The sequence below is a fragment of the Sinocyclocheilus anshuiensis genome, unplaced genomic scaffold (assembly GCF_001515605.1).
Source record: "Sinocyclocheilus anshuiensis isolate Anshui unplaced genomic scaffold, SAMN03320099.WGS_v1.1 scaffold185, whole genome shotgun sequence".
Taxonomy (NCBI): Eukaryota; Metazoa; Chordata; class Actinopteri; order Cypriniformes; family Cyprinidae; genus Sinocyclocheilus; species Sinocyclocheilus anshuiensis.
Window position 1 is genome coordinate 1034804 of NW_015539887.1, and position 17348 is coordinate 1052151.

Below are 17348 nucleotides of genomic sequence, written 5' to 3' on the forward strand. Positions count from 1 at the left end.
TTCAGTGGCGGAAACGGGCTTCCATAGTTCTTTATACATCATAGAACTATGAGTGCGTAGTTCAATGCTTTTCTTTTTATGTTTGTCCAGTCTCAGTGAGACACGTTCTCTTAGTTGTCAGGTACAGTAAGAGATACTCTGGAAATATAATCATTCATTTTCTGTGGAACTTTCATTATGAGCTTTAGCTGGAAATGAAAATCTAGAGATGAATGATTCACTGGCCTAATATGCATGTATGTGTGTTTTCAATGTGTGCTTGACTCACAATGACTGCTTTGCCTTTGGTGTAGGTGCACACCTTCAGAGGGCCGCACTGGTGTGAATACTGTGCAAACTTCATGTGGGGTCTTATCGCCCAGGGCGTCCGTTGCTCAGGTAACCCTCCACCAATCACAAACCCTCCCACACAAATAAAATGTCCATCAGAACTATGGCACCGGCCAAGGAGCATTATTCATATCAAATTACAATCCAAAGGCCGCTTAGGATCCAGATAATTTCTCGTGCCATTCTGGTAACAATGCCTAATTGGCTGTAGACCTTTTCCAACATGCGGTGGCAACCTGAGGCTAAATGAGTGAAAGTGAATACCTGTGACAATAAGGGTTTTAACTAGTATGCTGATGTGTGGGTATTTTGCATTCCTAAATGACACCTGGTCCAAACCAGTTGAGTGCCTTCTGTTGAGTGTTGACTATTTATAGTGGAACATACTGTGTACACTGTAGAGTAATGTGAGAGAGGCACACCCAGGTAAACCAGGACAGTCTCCTTGTGTTAATGCCAAATGCATCAGTCTACACTTCAAATCACACAGATAATCATACATAAACAGATGCATATATGCACACACACCTGTACTGTATGACAAAGTATGACACTTTATTGGTTATGTACAAGTGATGCATATGATTTATACAATAGCTTTACAATAAACTTAAATTCTTTCAAATTAATAAATTATGCATCACGAACTAACAATTTTTGTAGGAATTCATTTTAATCCAGGTGAATCTAGGTTACTTTATAAGTAAACAATTGTTATTTTTTTTATATTGTTCAGTCATGTTTGGTCATTAATCGCATCAAAAATAAAAGTTTTTGTTTACATAATATATGTGTGTATACTGTGTTTGTTTATTATGTATATATAAATACAAACACATGCATGTATATATTTAAGAAAAATATGTTGTTTATATATTAAATATATTTATATATAATATAAAATATAAGAATATGAATATATAAATGTATAAACGTAAATATTTTCAAAATACTGTATATACTGTATGTGTGTGTATTTATATATATATAATAAATATACACAGTACACATACATATATAATGTAAAAAAACTTTAATTTTGGATGTGATTAATCGCGATTAATTGTTTGACAGCACTAGTTTTTTGTTTTGTGATATATATGTTGTGTTTTTGTTTTGTTTTTGTTTTGCTTTGCTTTGCTTTGCTTACCTTTGCGTTGCTCTGTTTTGCTTTTCATTATTTTGTGAGGCAAAAGACAAATTGAAATTAAATGTAAAAATACCAACCAATAAATCCTAGTTGACCATTTTTGATACAGGATGGTCCTAGATTTGACCTAGATAAACAAATGCACCTTAATTCCATGATTACAGGTTTGCTCAGATCTCATGTTAACATGGAGCTGGTTATTGTTTGACATCACTTTCCCAAAACACTCTGTGCATAAACTCAATCCAGTCACAAGGCTTTTTACTGTTAGTTTTTCACACTGTAAATGGTCTCATCCATTCGGGCCATTATTCAAGCCTTTTCTTTTCACACAGGAGCCTCTCTTCTTTCACTCTGGCCCCCGGGCGAGTCAGTGTCATCAGACTCATTGAGAATTAGAGCAGAGTTGAATGTGTCCCTAGGCCCATACGGAGGAACACAGAGCGTTTTTCTTTTTGTCTTCTTCTGTTTTTTTTTCTCGGTGGCCTAAAGATGTGAAGGAGGGGTTCAGGCAGGCAGTAAAACTGACAGAGTGTGATTAGTGGCATTGCTGAAGATGAGGAGCAGTGGGACAGCATGTGCATGCTACTGGAGACACGCAGAGAGACAGACCACCCTACTACCACATTCCCCTACACACACTCACAGTCCCAGTGTCAAAGCAGGTTATCAAACCAGGATTCTTACAACTTAAACAACATAAAAACCTGTTCATTTTTTCCACAAGTTCTAATTGTGGAGTCAAAGGGAGAGTTTTGCACTCATTAATTGTGCAAAACTGTGTCAAATGCAATTTTAAGTAGATTTTTACATTTTCTGAAGAAAATGTGAGGGCTGCGTGAAATGCAAACATCGCCACAGACACTAGGGTGTTTTGCGTGGTTCCCAGAGCGTTGCTATGTGGTTGCTAGGCTGTTCTGGATGGTTGCTAGGTGGTTGCTTACTCTCTAAAGTAAAAAAAGAAAACTCGTAATGGTCCCTAAATATTCTATTCATATAATATCCTGGTTCAACACCTGTCCTTATGCCACATAATTTCAAGTATCATTCATGTCTGTATCACAATTTGTGTGGGGTACATTACATGCTGACGTTTAATTCTTTTTTTTTCCCAAATATCAAGCTCTGAGTATAAGCAAACACCTGTAATATGGAAAAAGGTCACATTTTACAGTACGGTTTTGTGTGTAATAATTTGTTCATGCAGTGGCTTTTACAACATTGTTTGTACTTGGGCTAGTACATTTTTTATATTTTAAGTTAGATTGAGTATAAATTAATATGAGTTTATATACAATGAACAAATAGTAATAAATATACTTTGATATACTATGAATAAGGAGTAATAAATATTACATTTATAGCTTTAAGTTCACCCAAAAATGAATATTCTGCCATAATTTACTAACCCTCATGTCATTCCAAACTTGAACGTTTCGGTGTTTTTGTCAGTTTTAATCAAGGGAACTCAAAAGCCTCAAACTCCCAAAGCGACATAGTCAGTGTTATTTTAGTATCATTGAGGTGCTATTACAGTTTTTATTAATATTTTGAATTCGATTTTATGTTTAGATTTTCTGTTTTCAGTTTTAATTTAGTTAACATTTTAGATAAAATTTTGTTGTGTGTTTGTTTGGTATTTTTATAATTGTTGTATTGTTTTTAATATTTTTATTTCCATTTTAGTCATTTTAGTACATCAAGTTAAACTAAATGAAAACAAGAAATATTTCTTTGGCAGCTGGGAATACAAATAAGGTTAATATGTTTTAATAATTCGGTAAATAAAATGTTTAAGTTTTATTATTTCTGTTATACTTTTTATCATTCTATTTTAGTTAATGTTTATTTTATTTTGTGTGATGAAAATGTTTTAAAACTAAATGTTTTAGTTTTAGTTAACTATAATAACCCAATGCAAATGGATGAGGCCAGTCCATAAATGGTAAAATACTCAGTTTCAATGGTACAGCCACAAAACATATACTCATTATGTAGTTGTGGATTGTTAGTTCATGACACCTGTTCATTAAGGGGATAGTTCAACCAAAAATGAAAATTCTGTTATTAATTACTCACCCTCATGTCATTCCAAACCCGTAAGACCTACGTTCATCTTCGGAACACAAATTAAGATATTTTTGATGAAATCCGAGAGCTTTCTGACCCTCCATAGACAGCAACGCAACTACCAAGTTCAAGGCCCAGAAAGGTAATAAGGACATTGTTAAAATAGTCCATGTGACATCAGTGGTTCAACCATAATGTTATGAAGCTACGGAAATACTTTTTGTGTGCAAAGGAAACAAAAATAATGACTTTATTCAATAATTTCTTCTTCTTTTAAAGATGTCCTTACCTTTCTGGGTCTGGAACGTGTCAGTTCTGTTGCTGTCTATGTAGGGTCAGAAAGTTCTTGGATTTCATCAAAAATATCTTACCGAACGTCTTACGGGTTTGGAATGGCATGAGAGTGAGTAATTAATGACAGAATTTTCATTTTTGGGTGAACTATCCCTTTAAGTACTGCTAACAAATTCAACTTTATTGTGTTGCTGAAAAGCAAATAAACAAACTTAAAATTTCTTGCAGATTGCAAACTTACAGATTCCTGATTCAAATTAACAAAATATGTGTACAAGAGTTGGACACAAAATTCAGGCTAGACTGAATAGGGGCAAGAGCAGAAGAATTGTTTTTCAATTAAGCAGGTGTCCATCATGCACATGACAAGAGGCCCCTGATATACACTTGCATGCACATACGTGTATGTAATGTACGTAGGCTCGCTGGCAAACACACCCAGAAGTCTCACGTATACTTCTCCACGTATACTTTACCCTGAAGATATACCCTCCACAAGACCCCTAGACACACACACACACACACACACACACACACACACACTTTGGGTCTCCATTCCCTTGGGGTCTGTCTTTTTGCCTCTTTGGAGACAACAGGGTCACACTCCTCTAACCTTTTGACCTGTTACTCTTGCAGACTGTGGGCTGAACGTGCACAAACAGTGCTCCAAACTCGTGCCCAGTGACTGTCAGCCGGACCTCCGCAGGATCAAGAAGGTCTTCAGCTGTGATCTCACCACGCTGGTCAAAGCCCACAACACGCCACGGCCGATGGTTCTGGACATGTGTATCAAAGAGATCGAGCACAGAGGTACTGATCGCTTCTAAAATGCAGTGCTAGAACATTTTGATATGGAGATCCCAGATCTTCTCTAGCACCTGTGGCCTTCAGTAAGGCACTTAATCACTGACTGTTGGCATCTCACAGCTGCCCTATTCTCCTTGTCATATATCAAGATGTGCAAAAAGAAGAATACCTAACCTAAAACAACAGGGAGAGGAAGCAAACATTCTCCACATTTTGACTTATTGGGTAACACCTTCCATTAAAGAGAGCATTCTTTGAGAAATTAGTTATATATTAGCCAACCGGCATTCTGCTTGCTATATTTGAGAGAAAAACTAGTCAAATAAAATTAACTTTTTGTTTTAATCAGTTTCTTACTATAGAGAGAAATATAGTATGTGACCCTAAATTGAGATTTATACATCATCTGAAAGCTGAATAAATAAACTTTTTATTGATGTATGGTTTGTTATGATAGGACAATATTTGGCTGAGAGACAACTATTTGAAAATCTGGAATCTGAGGGTACAAAAAAATCAAAATATTGAGAAATTCGCCTTTAAAGTTGTCCAGATGAAGTTCTTAGCAATGCATATTACTAATCAAAAATTAAGTTTTGATATATTTACGGTAGGAAATTTACAAAATATCTTCATGGAACATGATCTTTACTTAATATCTTAATGATTTTTTGCATAAAAGAAAAATCAATAATTTTGACCCATACAATGTGTTTTTGGCTATTGCTACAAATATACCCCAGCGACTTAAGACTGGTTTTGTGGTCCAGGGTCACATATATAATATAAATATGTATTTGTATTGTAATATGTATTTTTCTGTGACTAGAAGTGTGAAAACATTTCACAAATGCCAATATGCACAAATAATAATATGTTGAATTAATATGTTTAGATAGTATTTTAATTATTTGTTTTGGCTTAAGTATAATGACAGTATAAAATCCTACTTAATTTTGCATATAAATTGTTGTCTTATCATACAGTTTTTTTTTTTACATGGTATAAAATGTCTTTATGCATGAAATTATATAGCTGATTTTGTATTTTATGAAGATGAAAGATCATAAGGAGATCCTTATGTTTTGGGGTCGTCATTTTTATCCTGTAAAAATGGCAAAAGGAGGAAAAATTTATTTTTTATAACAGTATAACAGGACTGTATAACAGTTCCACATAATTAAATTTTCCATCATGGAGAATCAGGGATGAAGTTCCTATACACACATGTGTGAGTGGATGATAGATGAACTGGGCAAGACACAGCATATCCAATTTATCAAAAGGATAATCAAAACATTAATTGATTATCTGATTAGTTGTTAGCTGCAGTCCCAGTTTGATCAATACTAATTTACACTTTTACCTCCAAGTGCACTGACTGGATAGTTGAAGTAAATATGTGTTACTTCTGCTTCTTCCAGGTTTGAAATCAGAGGGTCTGTACAGAGTGTCAGGCTTCACAGAACACATAGAAGATGTCCGACTGGCCTTCGACAGAGGTTTGTAGAGGTTTAGAATAACTGTTTGTGCCTCAAACCTGATAGGTGTTCAACTAACATTTGGTCTCTTCACATTCGCTTACATGCTTGAATGAACCCACAGTCCTTTATATCACTGTTATTTTATCAACATGCAGCCTGGATGGAAAAACGTCTCAGGTTACTTATGTAACCATGGTTCCCTGAGTAGGGAACGAGACACTGCGTCCTCTAGGGGTCGCTATGGGAACGCCTCTTTGTGACCCGTGTCTGAAGCATACATTGAAAAAACACCAACAACACATTGGTATAGTATAAATAGGCGCCGGGAGAACATGTCATTCACTTCTTCGTCTGAAGCTTGCGTTCGAAGCATAGCAGGAAGCCTAGAGGACGCAGTGTCTCGTTCCCTACTCAGGGAACCATAGTTACATAAGTAACCTGAACCATAACATGGATTTTAGGATACCGTTCTAAGGGGACTCATGTGGCACTCTGAAAGAGCAGCTCATAGATGGAATGGTGGATACCAAACCCAATATGTTTGAGAGTCACCGACTCGATCTAAGATATAAAGCTGCAATGGCTAGCAGTAAATCTCTAGCTGAGGGGGCAAACACCCAGCTCTCACACAAGAGGGAGCTCGACCTACCGCATGTTCCAATGCTGGAACAGCTAGCAATAACCATGCTTTTCCATTCAAAACAATGTATTGTTGGTACGGTATAGTGATTAATCTGTGACTCATAACAGATAACTAATTCTCCTTTGCAGATGGTGAGAAGGCAGACATCAGTGCCAATATCTACTCAGACATCAATATAATTGCCGGAGCTCTGAAGCTTTATTTGCGAGATCTGCCCATTCCAGTTATCACATATGACGTCTACTCCAAATTTATTCAATCTGCCAGTAAGAGACTATAACTATATATCAATTATATGTGTTATAATTAACTAGAAACTTTCTCTTGTATTCTGTTTTAATGATCATTATATTTTTAACTACTTTGATCTTGTCATTAAAGGGTTAGTTCACCCAAAAATGAAAATTCTGTCATTAATTACTCACCCTCGTGTTGTTCGAAACCCGTAAGACCTTCGTTCATCTTCGGAACACAATTTAAGATATTTTTGATTAAATCTGAGGGCTCTCTGATACTGTCGTGAACGCATGTCCACAAGTGACGCAGTAGAGACGAAAATGTGGAATAAAGTCGTTATTTTTGTTTTCTTTGCACAAAAAATTATTCTCATAGCTTCGTAACTTTACAGTTGAACCACTGATGTCACACGGACTACTTTTCTGGACCTTGAATGTGGTAGTTATCTTGCTGTCTATGGGAGGGTCAGAGAGCTCTCAGATTTCATCAAAAATATCTTAAATTGTGTTCCGAAGATGAACGAAGGTCTTACGGGTTTCAAACAACACGAGGGTGAGTAATTAATGACAGAATTTTCATTTTTGGGTGAACTAACCCTTTAAATACCCTTTGATTCTGGTACAACACTTAAATAATTTTAATAACTTTAATAATTTTGACAATGACATTCAGAAGTTTGGGGACAAGATGATTTCATTGATCAAAAGTGACAAAAACATTTATAATGTTACAAAAGGATTATATTTGAAATAAATGCTGTTTGGAACTTTCTATTTATCAAAGAATCCTGAAAAAACCCTTATAGTTTCCACAAAAATATTAAGCAGCCCAATCGTTTTCAACAGTGAAAATAATAGGACATTTCTTGAGCAACAAATCAACGTTAGAATGAATTTTGAAGGATCATGTGACACTGAAGACTGGAGAAACGGCTGCTAAAAATTCAGCTTTGCCATCAAAGGAAACAAAAACATTTTAAAATATATTAAAACAGAAAATGGTTATTTTAAATTGTAATAAAAATTCACAACATTACTTTTTTATACTGTACATTTGATCAAATAAATGCAGCCATGGTGAGCATAAGAGCAAACATTTAAAAAATCTTTTGAAATCCCCAAACCTTTGAATAGTAGTGTAACTTGTAAATGAAAAATTATAATAATACAAAAATAAATCATTTTCATTAGTGATCTCAGATTTTGGACTGTACGTGCTCAAATAGTGGCCAGTTTTAGCAGAAAAACTGACTTTGCACAATTCTGAACAGTATTTTGCAAAACATGTTCTTACACTTTCTGTTGTCAGAAATAACAGACCCTGATACTAGACTGGAGGCAGTTCATGATGGTCTCCTGCAACTTCCTCCAGCCCACTATGAGACCCTGCGGTACCTGATGACGCACCTGAAGAGGTATTGAATTTCCACACACATTTACTGCTCCCTTAGGTGCCGGTCCCATAGTTCATTACATGGCTCTGTACCTCATTGAGCCGTTGGGTTTTCAGGTTTTTGTTCCATTTAAGCATTCTCTCTGTGGCTTTAAAGAGTGATTTTACTTCCTGTCACCCTGCAATATAAAACGTATAAGACTGATTAGAAGGAAACAGGAAACACAATACGGCACTTTAGCTCAGTGCACTTCAGGAACTAAAAAACCTACACAATGATCCTGAGGGTTTTGTGCTTTACCTCTAACTTGCCAAGCCAGCTTTGCCACATTTCCCCATCCATGGAAAGTATATCAGTTACCTACCTGCATGTTTATTATCAAAATTGTATTGTCTGAGGTGATTTTTCCACATCTTTTCTCTATTTATCAGGGTCACCATGTATGAGAAGGACAATTACATGAACTCGGAGAACCTAGGAATCGTTTTTGGCCCAACACTCATGCAGCCCCCGGACCTGAACACACTCACCACTCTCAACGACATGAGATACCAGAAACTGATAGTTCAGCTCCTGATAGAGCATGAGGACATCTTGTTTTAAACAGCTGAAAGCTGAAGAGCGTGTACATTTTAAAAAGCAGCCTGCCACACATTTCAAAGATATTATGTTTTCTCTTTTGTGTAAGAAATTTGGACTTATATGCACATTTCACTCAATGTGTTTCAATTCCCCAAACAAATACTGATAAGCATGGAGTAAATGAACATTTGTGCTGAAAACAGAATTAATTATTATTGATGGGCATTTTGTTTAAAGGAGTAGTTCACCCAAAATGAAAATTTCCAGACACTTTGGATATAGATGAGTTTGTTTCCCCATCAGAACCAATTTGGAAAAATTTAGCGTTACATCACCTGCTCACCAATGGACCCTCTGCAGTGAATGGGTGCCGTCAGATTCACAGTTCAAACAGCTGATAAAGACGTCACAATAATCCACAAGTAATCCACACCACTCCAGTCCATCAGTTAACATCTGGAGAAGACCCTGAGGGTTTTGTGCTTTACCTCTAACTTGCCAAGCCAGCTTTGCCACATTTCCCCATCCATGGAAAGTATATCAGTTACCTACCTGCATGTTTATTATCAAAATTGTATTGTCTGAGGTGATTTTTCCACATCTTTTCTCTATTTATCAGGGTCACCATGTATGAGAAGGACAATTACATGAACTCGGAGAACCTAGGAATCGTTTTTGGCCCAACACTCATGCAGCCCCCGGACCTGAACACACTCACCACTCTCAACGACATGAGATACCAGAAACTGATAGTTCAGCTCCTGATAGAGCATGAGGACATCTTGTTTTAAACAGCTGAAAGCTGAAGAGCGTGTACATTTTAAAAAACAGCCTGCCACACATTTCAAAGATATTATGTTTTCTCTTTTGTGTAAGAAATTTGGACTTATATGCACATTTCACTCAATGTGTTTCAATTCCCCAAACAAATACTGATAAGCATGGAGTAAATGAACATTTGTGCTGAAAACAGAATTAATTATTATTGATGGGCATTTTGTTTAAAGGAGTAGTTCACCCAAAATGAAAATTTCCAGACACTTTGGATATAGATGAGTTTGTTTCCCCATCAGAACCAATTTGGAAAAATTTAGCGTTACATCACCTGCTCACCAATGGACCCTCTGCAGTGAATGGGTGCCGTCAGATTCAGAGTTCAAACAGCTGATAAAGACATCACAATAATCCACAAGTAATCCACATGACTCCAGTCCAACAATTAACATCTTGTGAAGAGAAAAGCTCTTAACAATATGTTAACTGATTATGATAATTGATGAACTGGAGTTGTGTGGATTATTGCAATGTTTTTATCAGCTTTTTGGACTCTCATTCTGACGGCACCCATTCACTGCAAAGGATCCACTGGTGAGCAAGTGATATAATGCTAAATTTCTCCAAATCTGTTCTGATGAAGAAACAAACTCATCTACATCTTGAATGGCTTGAGGGTGATTAAATATTTAGCTTTTTTGCGGGGGTGGATTCCTTTAAATCAAATTACAGTACCTTTTTATACTGTATGAAACTATGGTCAATTAGCATTGCGAAACTGACATTTTGTCAAGTATGATTAAAAAAAAATATATATATATATATTTTTGGGTCACGAGGTTGGTAAATGTATGTGTGCTATAAAGGCAAGACAGTTAAGATAATGTGTAAAGCACTTTTTAATTTTACATGGAGTGTAAATAGTTAATATTTTGTTCACCCGGTGTTAATAATGCTGTGTTTAACCCATGCCTCCTTCAAATTATATTTTGTTAGCCCTGACAACAATTAAGTGATCTACGTTATCACCCTGTGAATGGACAAAATGGTTATGTGAGCTTTTATTTAGTGCTTGTTCCTTCCTCCTTGGACTTGTTCCCATTTCAATGATTTCGCTAAACAAAATTATGTGTATTGTGTTCATCTTGGACTCCTGAGAATAGATCAGTTATTCACCTTGAAAAAAAAGTCCACATATGGTACCATTACCTTGGTTTGAGTTCCTTCAAATTGTTTATTTGATAAAAGACCTATTTACAGTTTTTTTAAAGATATTTCTGTGAATGATTGTAATTATGATTGTAATTTATCAAATGCTGATTTATTAAATTATGTAAATCTGGTTACTTTAAATCATTTTGACAGTCAAAATGAACTTCTGAAAGTTTGTGTATTATTACTTAAAGCTGCAACACCTCACACTTGCAGCATGTGAAATATGTTGCTGTAATTAGTGCTTGGTCAGCTCTCTTTAGGCGTTGGTTTTCTCTAAGCTTGGTTTTCTTGTTCCAAATTCAGGGGTGTGAATGGCAGCATTGTTTTAGTATCAGACAGCTGAGACGGTATATGCCCCAAAGTGACTTTTTCACCAAATCACAGGTGCAGCGAGAACCTGAAACCAGCTTTCTGAGGGCAGTTGCAGCAGCTCAACAGACCAATGAGAGAGAGGAAGGAGGGCAATGAGCAACAGGTGAACTATAAATGAATGAATTCATCACTCATTATAGTTTAGACAGAGAGATGCAGCACTGTATGATGTTGTAAAGATATAGACAGAAAAGCCACAATGTTGTTTTGCTGGATGTTTTCTTAAAAGAAACGAAAGTCTCGACTGTCAGTCTCTGGCTGACAATAACACACCTGAAGCTGAGGTGAGTATTTCTGACGGATAGATAGTTTTGCTTTAAAATGTCAACATTTAAAGTATGATGAGTTAAACTGACTATAGATATATATAGATAGATGGATGGATAACATAGTAATTAAAATATATATGCCTATTGTATGTATAAAAATAACAATGTTCGCATATCATTTTATAAACGTTAATATATTCATTGCAGTGTGAACTGAATAATTAGACAGAATGGCAGACAGATACTCCTGGTGGAAAAACTTGACTGGAAAAAACAAGAACCATTTTAAAGAAGGCCAGCAGGAATTTGGAAATGCGACGTCGGTGAAACAAACCGGCGGCGACAACAAGAACGGCAATCTGATCAGCGACGAGACGTACGACGACTCTCAGCTGGAGCCTTCCTTCAATGAACACACTTGCCGGAGGAATTGGACAGTTTCACGGTCTGGCCGTTTTAAGGAGAAACGAAGAGTGCGGGTCACCATGCCCGAGAACAACTTTTATGACAAAAACATTGCTGCAGCAAAGTAGCTAGCCAGTTTACGGTGTTTATAATAAATGAAGCTGTTTACACTGCAAGCGCGCGATGCGTCTTCTGGAATTGAGGATGGAATCTTGAGAAGTCCATCCATCTGTCAAGAGGGCGTTGTTCTCATTTTGTCTGGGTGCGTCGTTCGCTTGCAGTGTAGAGATGAAGTTATGAAGAAAACCATCATTCGGTGGAGCCATTGACTTCAGTTTCAGTGGCTGACTGACTGTAATGACACCTGTTACATTCTGCAGTAACCTGGGATTTGTCTCTGCTGAAGGATCTAAGAGACGCTGAACGCTTCATATGAATTTTTCAGTTGTTTGCCTAAAAGAAAGACATTTGCTCTGTCGGCGCAAGTAGCTATTTATAGTTTGGCTGTTTGCTTTTTTCCAGAAAAGTCTCTTTGTCATTTAAAACGGGGATTTTTAAAGGAAACGTTTTTAGATGAAGGATATTCAAGATATGATGTAAATTATTATTACCCCTGCTGCAAACTAACAAGAGGTCAAAAAGGTGACATAGTTTGGAAGATGACCATTGTATCCTCCCCCAGAAGAAATTTGTTTCAGAATTTAACATGTAAATGATGCGTTCTGGTGCACAATGACAACAAAATAAAGGAAAAAGACAACATGCTTCAAGTAAAAAAAAAAAGCACATTTATACCACAAACTTTTTGTACAGTGCAACTCTGTTGTCATCGGTGTTCGTACTTCTCTTTGTGAGCAGTGGTGTAATTTATTTTAGCAAATTTGAATGTTCACATTAGAGTGCGCATACTATCAACAAACTCCATCTTTCCACTGCTGAGGGAGGAAACAGAAGCTGCATCTGAAGTGGCATTAGATGTAGGCTATTTACACAGACTGTTTGATGAAGCTGAGGTTCCATAAATGCATTTACAGCACAAAATTTCAAATGCATAAATAATTTTATAAGATTAATGTTTTAAATATTTTTGAACATGCAAGTTAAAAATGTTGGGAAAAATGCAATACTTTTAAATATGAAACCAAACCACCAGTAGATGTCATTAGTCATTCATTCAAATAGCTGATTCATTCAGAAACGAGGCAAGTGACTGCTGTCTTTATGAAAAAAAAAAAAAGAGAAATCCTCTTTGGATCTAGACGATTCATATACATGACATATTTTGATTCAAAACGGCGAATTTCGCAGAAAAGCGACTAGTTTCCAGGTATGATTACCTTTTCAGTTCTGTTTGGGGGACAGTTTGGTTGGATTTACATTACCTACTGAATGTTGCACCATTGAGAAGTTATGAGTTTCGAGGTTTTATCCAAAATGATTTGAGACTGGGCAGATTCACCGGAGCAAACTAAAATGGAACTGTAAACTTGCGCAAATTTTACAACAACTGTGTAATGCCACAGTATGAATGGAATGCTGTTAAGCGTGACTGACTATATACTGTTGCATGAAAATTATGCACACCACGCACTAGTCATCTGCATTATGTAGGTGTGTGATGATGATGATGATGATGACTATGCCATCTGTCAACAAAATGCCACTTGACTACATTTTAACTGAGCGTCTCATCGTTTTCAATAGTTTTGCCTATTATTAAACATTACATTTTCTAAGAGTACTGTATGCAAGACATTTGAGATAATCAGTTGTTTTGTGTCATGGAACAGGCTAAGAGAAGAGCTCCCTCTAGTGATGGTGTATAAAACTACAACGTCAATAGTGATGAGCAGCACAAAACTGTTATACTTTATTCACATCACAAGTAAATACTTATAGGCTACTCCAGACAAATTGACCGAATCATGTTCTAAATATTGTAAACATTATTGCAAAATTCATCTGAAAAAGTGACACACACATACTATAAAAAAATCTGCTCTGATTAAATATTCAATGTTTCAACCAACAGGCACTTTGGGGACAAACATTTTCTTTGAGCAGAATTTAACACTTTGCAATTGAAGAAGAATTACAGTCTTCAAATACTATAAAAGCTCAATCATACCACCACCTGAGTGTATTTACCCTAAAAAAATTACAGACATGATATTTAGATAACAGAAAACCTGTTTAGAACTACTGAAACATGACATGAAATGATACAGACACGCTGTAAATCTCAAAGAGAAAAATACTGGAATCTCTCTGAAGGTAAACATTGATGCTGTTATGCAGGAGTGTGAAGTATTTATAGTTCATCATGTTTGTAGGTGAACTCCCGAGCAGATATAAATCCATCATTATCTTCATCTTCTTTTTGGAAGATGTCCTCAACCATCACTTCATGATGGGTGTCATTGGCAGCATATCCATGCCGTTCAAACTCTTTACGCAGGTATTCTTTGACCTAAAACAGAAAGGTGTTTAGAATAACACAAATAACTCCCTGAAATGTATTATTGGCATTGATGGTTTCATTAAGAACATTTAACATTCATGTAACCTTTCAATTATACAAAAAGTTCTGTTTTACGGTGAAAAAAAAGGTTCTTTAGATTATTAAAATATTCTTTAGAAAAATTTAAAAAATGGTTCTTTTAAGAACTATTCCATGAAAGGTTTTTTGGGGAACCAAAAATGGTTATTCTACTGCATTGTATACAAAACCCCCTTTAGGAACCTTTATTTTAAGAGTGTATCATAAATCTCATGCTTGATGGACAGCTGCTTTCTGATGCACAGTTGTAAACAAGCAACTGTTTCGACAAACCTCTGCTTTGGAAAGTTTCCAGTCATCATTGAGGTCCATTTCCTGAAAGGACTCATGTGATCTAGGCCCATTTCGGATCTCAATGATCTCAATGTCAAAGATCAGAGTGCTCTCCGGAGGGATTTTACCTGTGAACATAGCATAGCCATTGTCAATATAGCTAATCCGAGTTATAATTCATATAGGGGTATTTTAGACGGACTTAATGCAACGTCAATGACAAATTCAATAGCAGAAGGTGGAGAACACCAGAGCTCCTCAAATGTTTTATGCATAAGCATCTTGCTGGCACACCTTTGCCCTCTTTGCCATATGCAAGAGCTGGAGGGACGGTCAGTTTCCTCTTCTCCCCTGCACACATGCCTTGAAGACCCATGTCCCAACCCTTGATCACCTCACGGATCCCCAGCGTTAACCAAACAGGGTTTTTGTCTCCATGATGGCGGCTGCCAATTACAAGACATATGCATTAGTATTAAAGGCTAGAGACATGCACACTCTGTTGGAAAACCAAGCTTGAGTTGGTAGCTGTGCTATGGAACATGGCTGGTGGTTCCTATCTGGTCTAAGCTGGTCATTCGCTGGTTCAAACTAAACCATCTTGGGTCAGCAACACACCAACTAACAGCTAACGTGGTCAAGCTGGTTTTTGGATCAAGGTTGCTGACCAGCTAATGATCATTCTGGACCAGACAGAAACCAGCAGTACAATGTTGCAAAACATAACTGTTTAAGCTTAAAAAACAATGTGTATTCAGCAACAATAAACACATTCTGACAGTTAACCAATGCATTCTCATTGCAAAAGGGGAAGGTTTGGGTAATAAAGCCCGTTCTTGTGTAGCCTATATTTGCAGTGTATGAACATGCATTAGATCAGGGATGCCCAAACTCGGTCCTGGAGGGCCGATGTCCTGCAGAGTTTAGATCCAACTCCAATTAGGCACACCTGAACCAGCTAATCAAGCTCTTACTAGGCACACTAGAAACTTCCCAGCAGGTGTGTTGAGGCAAGTTGGAGCTAAACTGTGCAGGACACCGGCCCTCCAGGACCGAGTTTGGGCACCCCTGCATTAGATGGTCCATTAGATGTCACCTGGAATGAAACATTGTGCCATTACTCTCCAGAAAGCCTTCGTAGTGAACCAGAAGAATATCTCCGTATTTGGATTTACGATGACAAAGGAAAGGTTTGTATAGAACTTCTATTTTCACCTCTGGTTCCGGAAGTTTTGCTCCATGCACGTAAAAGCATAATGCAGAAAAAATGCATGTCCACAACTCTGGAATCATCTTAAATATAAAGAACAGTTTAACACTCTCTAGCTGTTTAACTAATGTTTCATGCACAACAAAGTTCTGATAAAACTTCCCAAACGACAAGTTGTGCCGCCGCGACTACGTGGCAAGCGAAATTTCTACAGGGGTCTTTCCCAAACCAGGGATGTCCGATCTGTGAACGAGTCGTTCTTTTGAGTCGACTCTTTTCAATGAATCGGTTGAAAACTTGAAAAACGAGCAGTTCACATTAGATGTGTCCCAATTCATAGGCTACGTCCTTCGAAGGACCCGTCAAGTCAAGTCAAGTCAAGTCAAGTCTGCTTTATTGTCAATTCTTCCACATGTACAGCACATACACACTCCTCCAAAGGATGCGGCCTTTGAATTGGGACACAGCATTTGACTGTTCACAATAGTAAACAGCAGAAATGTTACAAATTGAACGTACTTGACATGTTTATGACTGATTGCATGAAATATTGAAATACATGAATGAAAGATAATTAATTGTACTTTTTATCTGAAAATACAAATTACATTTTGTTTTATGAGCTTTATTATGACTTCAGCAAGCTGGGAAATATCACAATTGCAATAACAGCTTTAAAAAAAAAATATTGAAAAAATAAACGTTATAAACGACAGAAATGTTAAATGTACTGGACTGTATTTCATATTAAAATATATGAAACTTATTAAAATGTTAAACTTAGAAAATCTTTTTTTAGATAAGAGATATTGAATTTTGTTTATAAAAAAATACAAATTATATATTTAGGTTCTAAATTACACTTTTGAAATTACTGGAACACATCACAATTACAACAAAGTGTAATGATAAACGACCGTTTAATTTAGAGAATGTAATATGCCAAGTTGAGATATCATAACGGGAAAGCGTAAAAGACTCGCTAAGTTCTTTTGAAAGGAATTGTTCGAAGGAACCGACTCTCGGACCTCATCTCACACTCCCAGATTCCCATCGTAAACGTTGCCACCCTAAAATACAACATTTAATTATCATTGGTCAGCTTTTTTTGAGGACACGCCTTAGCGACCAGTATCTAATTTTCATTGGACATTACACACATAGTCTCAGCACAACCACGCACATTTACTCACACCGTATCCAATGAGAGGTTCGCTAAACGAAAATCCCACAGGCGTCACGTACGTGGGCCGATCCTTCTATGATCACATGGACTGGTA

At 36.6% G+C, this 17348-nt stretch overlaps 2 protein-coding genes across 3 annotated transcripts in view; one reads left to right on the forward strand and one right to left on the reverse strand.

The window, feature by feature from the left end:
• LOC107685541 (beta-chimaerin-like) overlaps positions 1-9234 on the forward strand; it is a 47218-nt gene extending 37984 nt beyond the window's left edge. For both annotated transcript variants that reach the window (XM_016482160.1, XM_016482159.1), the window contains 6 exons: positions 294-378; positions 4481-4654; positions 6076-6153; positions 6907-7044; positions 8324-8429; positions 8840-9234. In XM_016482160.1, the coding sequence (XP_016337646.1) occupies positions 294-378; positions 4481-4654; positions 6076-6153; positions 6907-7044; positions 8324-8429; positions 8840-9011 (753 nt within the window). In that variant the 3' untranslated portion in view covers positions 9012-9234. The remainder of the gene's footprint in view (positions 1-293; positions 379-4480; positions 4655-6075; positions 6154-6906; positions 7045-8323; positions 8430-8839) is intronic.
• A 4637-nt stretch (positions 9235-13871) lies between these two features.
• LOC107685615 (peptidyl-prolyl cis-trans isomerase FKBP14-like) lies at positions 13872-16303 on the reverse strand. Its single transcript, XM_016482264.1, has 4 exons — positions 15955-16303; positions 15153-15304; positions 14859-14986; positions 13872-14495 (listed from the first exon to the last, which is right to left on the reverse strand). Exons 1-4 carry the CDS (start codon positions 16149-16151, stop codon positions 14337-14339), a joined length of 636 nt encoding a protein of 211 aa, XP_016337750.1. The 5' UTR covers positions 16152-16303; the 3' UTR covers positions 13872-14336.
• Positions 16304-17348: the final 1045 nt, after the last annotated feature.

Coding starts and splice junctions, on each gene's coding strand:
- LOC107685615 (XM_016482264.1), bottom strand. CDS start 16,151: ATGATTCCAGAGTTGTGGACATGCATTTTTTCTGCATTATGCTTTTAC. Junction 14,987..15,152: donor ATATGGCAAAGAGGGCAAAG/GTGTGCCAGCAA, acceptor CTATGTTCACAG/GTAAAATCCCTCCGGAGAGC. Junction 14,496..14,858: donor GGAAACTTTCCAAAGCAGAG/GTTTGTCGAAAC, acceptor TTTCTGTTTTAG/GTCAAAGAATACCTGCGTAA.